General features: G+C 42.9%; 1 protein-coding gene across 1 annotated transcript; it reads right to left on the reverse strand.

Moving 5' to 3' along the window:
- Positions 1-1,920: 1,920 nt before the first annotated feature.
- Positions 1,921-5,281, reverse strand: LOC134882044 (E3 SUMO-protein ligase ZBED1-like). Its single transcript, XM_063909710.1, has 2 exons — positions 4,789-5,281; positions 1,921-4,045 (listed from the first exon to the last, which is right to left on the reverse strand). The coding sequence occupies exons 1-2, from the start codon at positions 5,152-5,154 to the stop codon at positions 2,369-2,371; spliced, it is 2,043 nt and encodes a 680-aa protein (XP_063765780.1). The 5' UTR covers positions 5,155-5,281; the 3' UTR covers positions 1,921-2,368.
- Between the last annotated feature and the right edge of the window lie 5,510 nt (positions 5,282-10,791).

The raw sequence follows: 10,791 nt of genomic DNA on the forward strand, positions 1-10,791 counted from the left end.
GGTGAACGTACTTGTCCTCCGCTGAAAAAGCGGCGAATTTCTGAACAGCGCTTCAAGCTAGAATATAACGCAGAATGGCCGACCATCACCCGGTCGAAGCTGGACGACTTCCACGCTTACTGTATGTTGTGTAAGACAGATTTTAGCGTGAGGCATGGGGGCCGACACGACGTTGAAAAGCACATCAGGACTGCTAAACACACGTCATACAAGGCGGCAGTGGAAGCTACAAGGCCCATCGCGGGCTTCTTTACGGTTGACAGTGACACCAGTGTCATAAATGCCGAAGTGCTCGCTGTGGACTTTCTGGTGGAACACAACATCCCGATCGCGGTGGCCGACCACATCGGGCCACTGGTGAAAAAGATGTTTCCGGACTCGAAAATCGCTGGTAAGGCTCAAATGACAAATAGCCTCAATTCATCTCAAGCATTCATAGGCATAGATTTATATCTGTATACTGTCACAATACACTCTACAATCTGTACAGACTATATAAAACAGTTACAGTACTGCCCTGGTTGATAATCTGATTTAAATCTTGCAAATTAATCATTGCTAATTTATAGCCTACTGATACTGTATCATTCTAATAAACATTTTTCATTTTATGTAAAGGTGAAAAAAAATAGCCTAGGCCAACTTACTCTACAGAGGATTAATATCATGATTGTAATTCTGCAATTCTGTGTAATCTAGAGTATAATCATGATAATACAATGCAATATTTTTGTGATTGCAATTGCAGGAAAGTATGGGTCTGGTCACACAAAGAGCAGCGCCATTGTTGGAGCTCTTGCCAAGGAGGATGCGTCTGTGATCACGGAGGCAATGAGGACAGCTCCATACTCCCTAGCCACGGATGGGAGCACTGGCTATGGAGACTGTAAGCTGTATCCTCTTGTTGTGAAGTACTTGATCGAGGACTTGGGCGTGTTCTGACAGTACTCCTATCTTTGCCAGAGTGTCATGAGGCATCTACTGGGCAGAACATATTCAAACTCATTGACAATGAACTTGAGAAACGTAGCATATCCTGGGACAACTGCATGAGTTTTGGGGCAGATAATGCCATGGTGATGCAGGGACTCAAAGCTGGCACGGCAGGCTACATCAACAAAAAAAACAGTGCAGTATATGTGCTGGGATGCCCGTGCCATCTAATTCATCTAGCTGCAGAAAAAGCTGCTGCTCAGCTTCCAGTGTCCATTTGAAGAGCTGCTGGTGGACATCTACTTCTACATAGACAAATCCAGCAAGAGGAAACAGGGACTGAAGAAATTTCAGGATCTGTGTGGAGTGGAAATGAGAAAGATTGTTAAACATGTAAGTACGAGGTGGCTCTCTTTAGATAAATGCATCGCCAGGTTGTTGCAGCAGTGGCCTGCATTGCTGCAATACTTTGAGTCAGAACAGTCTGGGCACAGCAGCAAGGACAAGACCACGCAGAGCAGCAGCAAGGACAAGACCACGCAGAGCAGCAGCAAGGACAAGACCACGCAGAGCAGCAGCAAGGACAAGACCACGCAGAGCAGCAGCAAGGACAAGTCCACCCACAGTGTTAGCAAGGACAGATCAACCCACAGTAGCGGCAGCAAGGACAATTCTCAGTTTGATTTGGCAGGCTATCTCTTTCCCCAACAAAACCTAGCCAAATTCTGTCAGGGAAAGAAAACACCAGCAGCTGCAACCACACAGCCAAAGACTGCAACGGCAAAGCCCAACACATCTAGCGCTGCACCCACTCGGCCCAAGACATCTAGCACTGCACCCACTCAGCCCAAGACATCTAGCGCTGCACACACTCAGCTAGTGTTGTCACGATACCAAAATTATTGTTTCGATACCGATACCAAGTCAAGAATTGCGATTCCGATACTTTTTCGATACTTTTCCTGAAAAGGGAGAAACACTCTCAAATATCATTGATGTGCTTTATTTTAAAACTGGGGCAACATTCTTATCATAACACACTAATAAATGAACATATGAACAGCAGATATATTAAACATTTGAACAAAATATGAAATATCAAAATATAAAAAATAAATTAGAGCAATGACACTCAAGGTAAAAAAATAAATAAATTTAGCAGCATTATCTCAGTCATAAGAAACACAAGCGTTACCAGTAATAAACATAAATAACAAATTAAAGCAATGGCATTCAATTTAAAAAAACAAATAAAATGTAGCTGCATTATCTCTTATACTCACAACTGAGTTTAAAAAAACAAATAAAATTTAGCTGCATCATCTCTTATACTCACAACTGAGTTTAAAAAAACAAATACAATTTAGCTGCAGCATCTCTTATACTCAAAACTGAGTCTCTTAAGAGCATTAGCCCTAGAATGGCCAGCAGATATTCATTTCTTACACTTATTTAAGTTCTTGGCCAAGAACACTAGCATGTCTAAATGTTCTTCAGTCAGCCTGGAACGTCTTGGGCTACAGATATTTCCAGATGTGCTGAAGACTCGCTCTGAAGCACAACTTGATGCTGCAATGCAAAGATAGTTCTTTGCAAAGTGTGCCAGGATGGGCAGTTGTGCCTCATGTTGACTCCACCAGGCCAGGGGATCCTCTGCAGGGCTGATTTCTCTCAATTGTTTGTATTCAAGAAACTCAACATTTAGTCGTCTATCTGTGGGTGTTGCAGGTGTGGGAGAATGGTGCCTCGTTTCAGAATTATCTGCCCCTTTCTTCTCTGTGGTTATGGTGCAGAGCAAACTTTTTAAGTCTCTCTTATTCCTCTTTGGTGCAGCACCTGTTCCTCTAGGGTCCACTGGACTGTGGGGTGGAAGCTGAACGGCCTCAGATTTAAGGAGCAGCTCCCTCTTGATATCCTCCTCCATTGTTACAAAAGTATCTTTAAATCTCGGATCAAGGAACGTAGAGGTGTTTAGGGTCATCTGCAGGTTGTGGTCATCGTACCTTTTCTCAAAATCTCCTCTAATTTTGTTCTTCATTTCTATGGCCAAGGGGCGGTCGCCTTCCTCTTCTATTAGGCAGGCTTTGATTTTCCACATCAGTGGCAGGACTGATGATATGGTGGTTTCTTTCTCTCCACTCAGGGCATCAGTGAAGTCACTGAGTGGAGCCAAGACATCCCTCACTATTTCTATAGTGGTCATGTCTGTGTCTCTGGGCATCAGGTGCCACTTCTTCCGGTCCTCAGCCAGAACCGCAGAGACAGCTTGCTGCTGCTCACAAAATCGTTCCACCATGTCATAGGTGGAACCCCATCGGGTGGGCTCATCATGGATTAATGTATGTTGTGGCAGTTTTAAAGACTTTTGTTTGTCTTTGAACAGTCTAGACATCTTGTTTGATCTGGAGAAGCCTGACACAGTCTTACGGAGCCTGGACAGACAGCTTGCCACACGATCAATATCTATGGCTTTGTTCACTGCCAAATGCAGATTGTGCCCGAAACAGGGTATCCAGGTGTATTCACTGAAAGCTTTGCGGTTGTTTGACGCATTATCTGTTGTCATTCCAGCCATATTGGCCATGTCTAGCCCCCAGGAATCTGTGATAATTTCCTCCAGGGTTTCCTTTAGAGTGTCGGCTGTGTGATCAGAATACAATGCAGAGCACCCTAAACACCAGGACTGCATCTCCCAGGACTGTGTAATGAACTGGAGTGTTACTGCCATGTAAGTGTCCACAGTTCTGCTGGTCCAGAGATCAGTGGTGCAGGAGAAAAATGTATTCGGTGTGTGACTAAGTTGGGCACTGATTATCGCTCTTGTTTCATTGTACATCTTGGGAATTTCATTGTACATGAAAAAATTCCTGGATGGGACGTCATACCTTTTGTCGAGATTTTGCATAAGGTTTCTAAACCCAGCTTTTTCCACTATATAAACTGGCACTTGATCCAGACAGATGAATTCTGCTACTGCCCTGTTAAGCCGTTTTACCTCCTTGGACTCCCTGGGGTACTTGTTGTGCTGCTCAAACATAGCTTGGAGGGTTGGCTGCTGGGTTGGCTGCTGCCTTTGAGGAGTTGCTCTTCCAGAGCCCATAGCTGCAGACCGCTGTAGCAGAAGAAAATGGAAATATTTAAAATATGATGGTGATAAATGTGTCATAACGGAGGACCTAAATAGTTTATGTGTGATAGTAACAATAACTTGTGACTAACTTAACATCTCTATGCAGTGGTAGTGATAATTGCTAACATTCACTTAACCATAACATTACCATTATTCATAGGATATAATGAGTTAACCTAATGTTGTTTAAACTGTGACATGGATTAATATAGGCGTTTCCTGTACTTCAATGTCTGATTTCTTTGATGGTTAACTTTATATTTGAGTCCATAATTTCTTACAAGGCAAAGGTTTCATATAGGCCTACACCTCCTTTGCGTACAGCAGGTTCATGCTCTTTAAATGCTGTAACCCAATACAGGCTAAATAAATCACTGACAAACATGCACATGCTGTGATTTTTATCATATAGGCTAATAAAGGCTATAGATCATTTTAGCTGATGTTTTGTATGCTTTATTTTAGCAGCTTGCGAATTATTTACGTCATCTATGAAAGTTGCGTTTTCAAAGAAAGATGCTGAACTAGCGTTAGGCAGGCTATTGTGGTTAGCCATGAGGATAATGCCCATAGTTAGCCTGCTATTTCTGTAGATAGCCTGGTCAAACTACGGTGGTGCAAAACAGTGACTTGTCACAAAATAAACTATAGCCTTCTCATTTGACTTGTTTTAAGGGCATGAAGTTCATGAACGTGATGATACATGTTATATTTCACATACTAACCTGTCGGTCTTTAAACTCCTTGTGCAACTCGGCGTGCTTGTCGGCCAAGTGTTTCGCCAGGTTCGAGGTGTTGGCTCCCTTAGTTTGCAATTGTTTGTAGCACTTACGACAAACAGGTCTCGACATATCGGTAGCTTTGCCCTCACTGTCAGCAAGGTAGGCAAAGTACCTCCATATCTCACTCCTCGCGTCATCTTTATCAACCAGCCGTGGACCGGCGGCCACAGTATCACTCGCACATGCAGCCATCTCTCTGTAGTGTTTGTTAAATGACAGCAGCAGTGCAGCCTCTTGCTGCGTGCGTGAGGAGAAAAAACACGGACGTCCATAGGGAGGCACTCGAGCGTGCGTTGCACACACCAACATGAAATATGTCTCTTACAAATATGGAACACGGACATTCTAGAAGTATCGATACTAATAAATTTAGGAATCGTGACATTTTTAATTTCCAAGAATCGCGGTGCTTTTGAAGTATCGGTACATCGTGCAACACTACACTCAGCCCAAGACATCTACCACTACACCCACTCAGCCCAAAACATCTAGCACTGCACCCACTCAGCCCAAGACATCTAGCACTGCACCCACTCAGCCCAATACATCTAGCGCTGCACACACTCAGCCCAAGACATCTACCACTACACCCACTCAGCCCAAAACATCTAGCACTGCACCCACTCAGCCCAAGACATCTAGCACTGCACCCACTCAGCCCAATACATCTAGCACTGGAGCCACTCAGCCCAAGACAGGGGCACAACAGAGAGTGCAGAGGGCATGTCAACATCTGCAGGACCCAACATTCCATCTTTACTGCTACTTTCTAAGTGCGGTCCTGCCGATATTTGATGAGGCCAACACTCTGCTGCAGCTAGACAAACCCTGCATACAAATACTACACAGGACTTTGACCACACAGCTGAAGAATCTCTTGAACCGATTTGTGAAGCCTCAGGTGATCAATGCAGCTGCTAAGGTTCACCAGGTACCATTCAGGGAACCAAGCAACCAGAAGAGCAATGAGACCTTGTTCATTGGGCAAAACACCAGAGACTTCATAAGAGATCACCCTGAGCTTGAGGAGCTGCAGCTTGCCCAGGTCTTCAGCGCTGTGCGGGCATTCTACATGAAGGCTGTTGAGTACATGGTGAAGAAGTTTCCCTATGATGACCCAGTGATAAGGAATGCTTCTGTGGCTGACATGTCTGCACGGGACAGCGCAGACTTCAATTCTGTGAGGTACTTCACAGGCAGATTCCCCTGCTTGAAGATGAGTGCTGAGGAGATGGACAAGCTTGAGGGTCAATTCATGACCTACCAAACCGATGCTCTGCCAGAAAGCATCACCAGCTGTGACAGACCAGACACACAGTGGCACCTGATGAGTCAGCTGAAGGATGGAAATGGCCATCTCAAGTACCCTTTACTCTGCAAGGTAATGCTGGCTATCCTCTGCATCTTCCATTCCAATGCAGACTGCGAACGCATCTTCAGTCTTGTCACAAAAAACAGAACGGAGTTCAGACCTAGTATGGGAATGGAGACCCTGAGTAACCTCATTACCCACAAACAATTCATGGTGGCAAAGGGGTCTGTCTGCTACAAGCAGGCGTACTCCAAGACAACTCTTGCCAAGGCCAAGTCAGCAACCTATGACCATCTAAAGTGAGAGGTTGATGAGATGGTCATGTCACAGCCAAAGGTTCCCTTGAGTTGAACTCTGTTCTAAAAAAAGGCTGTGTAAAGGTTTTTCATGTGTTATTGTTCAGTATTGTTTCATGATGAATTCTGTTCGGTTAATAAAAATATTTTTTTGTGTATGTTGGTGTTTAATTGTGTGCAACAGTACAGGGAAAAGGAGAAATTATACACGAAAAACATGTCCTAATATGACCTAGATTGCATCTCAGAGCATGTAAAGTCTCTGGCTTCTGATAAGATAAGATAACTTTTATTAATCCTGTAAGGGAATTGCACATGTTATAGCAGCAGGGTGATAGGAAAAGGAATAGGGAACTATATATACATACAATTTACAGTAAAATAATAACAGTTGAATACAAAAGATAAATAGAAATAAGTAAAGTAAAAATGAAATAAGGGGGCATTCAGGGGGCTTCGGCGGACCTCGGACCCCCGGCTTTGAAAAAAAATTTGCCTCGCTCCGCTCGGCTTGCTACTATTTTCTAAAACACAATGTTGGCAGCTCTGTACAATAATCTTTATTTAAAGAGCACTTTTAAAACGTATTTTCAAATTGCAATCATCATTTATAAAAACACATAAAGTTGAATTTGGCTCAAAATGTACAGGATTCAGTCACACACCTTATAGGAGCAAGAACCTGACAGACACACACACACACACACACACACACACACACACACACACACACACACACAAGCATACTGTTACATCATATTGTTAAGCCCTTAGCCGTAAAGTATTTCTTGTTTGTAATATCCTACATCTTCTTTGTAGCCTCCAGCTTGTAATGTCTTGTGGCAATAAGTTGGTGTCCCCTAAGATCCAGGAGGGTCAGGAGCTGAATGGGCTGCTAATCCACAAGCCCTGTATGTAAGACCATCAAAGACCCGTTTAGTAAGTTTGCTTTTTTGTTTGTTTTACCACTTAATTAAATTCAGTATAATTACCTTTATAAAAAGTTCATTCAATAAATCCAGTATACCCTGTTCCTCCATAAAGTTAAACATATTTGCAAAGTGTCTTGATACAACTCTATTGAGTTCTGCCCATAGTCTCTCAATCCTTTGGTTGTGTACTGAAACACCTGTAATAACGCTACGACTGTTCAACCCCCTTTCCAACATAAAATGGGCAACATGTATATTTTCCATACCGTGATCACATCTGACCCTTAAAGGCAAACCAAAGTGTTCTACTGCTTCAATAAATAATGACAAGACACTTGAAGCTCTGTTGTTAGATAAGCACCGTAAGTATATAATAGTCCGGCTAAAGCCATCGACACAGCCATGAAAGTACTTAAAATGTGCACATCTGAACAATTTACAAGTCAACTTACCATAATTGGTTGGGGACCTGAACACTGTAGACCCTTCGTCGTATAGCATGACGACGTCTAAATGACCGCCCAATGGGATCAACTTGATGCAGGCTCTGTCTGACCTGCCAACGCTGAACTCTTAGGCCACGTGATCGCAGGCCTCCAATTACATATGCTTCACCTGCATTTGTAGTGCTCTGTAGTATATTTGCCACAATGCTGTCCAGATCTTGGTTTGACAATACTGCATATCTTAATGGCTCAACTCCCAGAGTTTGCCTGTGTCTGTGTAGGGTTCTTCGACTGATTCCAAAGCATGATGCAATTCCCTGCCATTTCATACCAATGGAGAGACAATGAGAAATCTGTTCAGCGGTTATGCTGTATTGGGGTCGACCTGGATGGCCAGTCAAGGTTGTTGGGGGTATTAGATTGTTTGTCACATCAGTGGATCTCCGTCTGGCCTCATGTTCATGCAGCAAGTTGCGAAAGCATCTATACAATGATCCTAGTAGTTCACTGACATCCCTATTATCATGACCATACCTCAACACAGCAAGAAATGCAGATAGAGTTCGTGTGTGGTCATCGAGCACTCAAAAAAGCCTCTCCTGACCCAAATTGTTGGATTCTTCACTTTGCAGTGACTCAATGCATTGCAAAGCACTACTGAAAAAACCTAAAACATCCTCTTCATTACCTCTCACTGCAAAAAATAACTCTCACTCTCACTTGGAAAATAATGAGGATCAGATGAACATTCATTGTGGTTGGAGTTGGCTTCCTTGAAATTTAGCATATCATGCTTTTCCTAGTGTGGAGTCTTCCTGTTTCCTTCATGTGACAGGAAGGCCTTCCTTTTTAACTGTAATGCACTCCTAATTCCCTACTGAACTCAACATTTCATATATGTATGTGACAGCGTTTCACATGAGTGTGTGAGACGATTCAGGTGTGTGTGTGAGTGCGTTTCAGGTGTGTGTTTGAGAGCGTTTCATATGTGTGTGAGAGTGTTTCACATGTGTATGTGAACGGTATTTCTGAAAAATGTCCCTAAAGGCCCCTCATAGTTTCACATGTGTGTGTGAGACCATTTCATGTGTGTGTGAGACCATTTCATGTGTTTGTGAGACCATTTCATATGTGTGTGTGTGAGTTTTTCACATGTGTTTATGAGAGCTTTTGGTTGCAGTTGTGTGTGTGTGAGAGTGTTTCATATGTGTGTGTGTGTGAGTTTTTCACATGTGTTTATGAATGGTATTTCTGAATAATGTCCCTAGGGGAGCCTCATACTAACATACAGTAAGAATAAAACAACTCCTCAAATGGAAGCCGATAAGATCCTGTGAGTTATCGGTTTATGTAGCTCCTTAGATAAGGAGGAAGATCACCAATAATAAATAGCTTTATATGTAAGGATGTGCCAGTGTTTCAGTCTAAGCGTTTTCAGGGAAGAACATCCAACATGAGGATATAGGTAGCAGTGGTGCGTCAAGTTTTGAGGTTTTTAATGAATCTCAGCACCGTGGTAGATGGTGTCCGGCGAGTGAAGGCACTGAGACGATGCATTCATATAAAACACATCTCCATAATCCTGCACAGACAGAGAGGTTGTCATGATTATACGGTCTTGTTTCCTGTTTTATTTTGAAATGTTTTCCCTGCTGTTTGAGTGTCTGGTTGTGTTCACCTGCTGTCCCTGTGATTCACCTCCCCTCTCCAGCTGTGTCTTGTCTTGTGATTACCCTTCTGTGTATTTAGTCTTTTCTTCCCTTTGTGTTCCTGGTCCTGTCATTCTGTCATGGTTCTGTCATGGTTCGAAAACAGGACCCAAGTGCAGCAGTGAAAGCAGGGCATGCAAGGACGGGGTTCCAACAAAAAGCGAGCTTTATTAAAAGCTGTAAATAAAAACATTGAAAACTGCAACGGTAGGCCAGAAAAAAAAAGCAAAGCAACAAACAACTGGAAACAAACCGGGAATTCAAGGGAAGTAGGGAGGACAGACTAGGGATCAACAAGGCTGGAACATTCAGGAAGGACGAGCAAGGGAATGACGACCATATAATGATGACGACACAACAAGGAACACAAAGGGAAGATAAGACTAAATAAACAGAAGGGTGATCACAAGACAAGACACAGCTAGGGAGGGCAGGTGAAACACAGGGGCAGCAGGTGAACACCATCAGACAGGAGGGAAAACATTTCAAAATGAAACAGGATCAAATCCCTATAGTCATGACAAAGGTTGCAGACACTTGTCTCTTGATGTCCTCAAATGAAAAACAGGACTAGCTTCTAAAGAAAAAAAACAAATGTTATTCTTCATTTTTTTCAAAAGTTCCAGAATATTAAGAATCATGTAGTAGCCTAATGTTCATAATAACAATTATGCATTTTAAGGGGTTTCAGTTTCTCAAATGTCAATGTTGGTGCTTTTCCAAATGTTTTGGTTGTATAAAATCTTACAGGACTCTTTATTTTGAGATTGGCATTTCTTTCTCTTTTTTAAAAATTTCAGACAAAATGGCTAAAGTATTGTTAAAAAACATTCATACACGGTTGAGTGTCTGTCGATTGGTCATTGGCTTTTAAGTACTGTGAAGAGCAGTACACACATGGACACAGAAAACTGGCTTTATTCAGGATCTTTGGGGAAATGTAAAAGACCTGAAGAGCCTAAATGGAGTGATTTAGCTTCTGAAAGCTGCCGACATATCTGAGAGAACATCATTAGTACGGACTTCAGTTCAGATTTCCACCGTCCCGAGCTTCTCCTAATGCTGCTGCACAACATTTTCTACCCTGACAGGAACAATGTTCAGGAGAGTCCATCAGAACCTGTTCCAACCCGAGGCTCACACCGGATCTCTCTCTGCTGGTGAGCCTGGACGTCTTCATACTGTGAGGTGCGGGATGCAGGGCTAGACAAGGTTATAGAGGATCCTCTCTTTATTTATCCACCTGAGCTC

Source organism: Eleginops maclovinus, chromosome 19, assembly GCF_036324505.1.
Source record: "Eleginops maclovinus isolate JMC-PN-2008 ecotype Puerto Natales chromosome 19, JC_Emac_rtc_rv5, whole genome shotgun sequence".
Lineage (NCBI taxonomy): Eukaryota > Metazoa > Chordata > Actinopteri > Perciformes > Eleginopidae > Eleginops > Eleginops maclovinus.

Coding starts and splice junctions, on each gene's coding strand:
- LOC134882044 (XM_063909710.1), bottom strand. CDS start 5,154: ATGTTGGTGTGTGCAACGCACGCTCGAGTGCCTCCCTATGGACGTCCG. Junction 4,046..4,788: donor AGGAGTTTAAAGACCGACAG/GTTAGTATGTGA, acceptor CTTCTGCTACAG/CGGTCTGCAGCTATGGGCTC.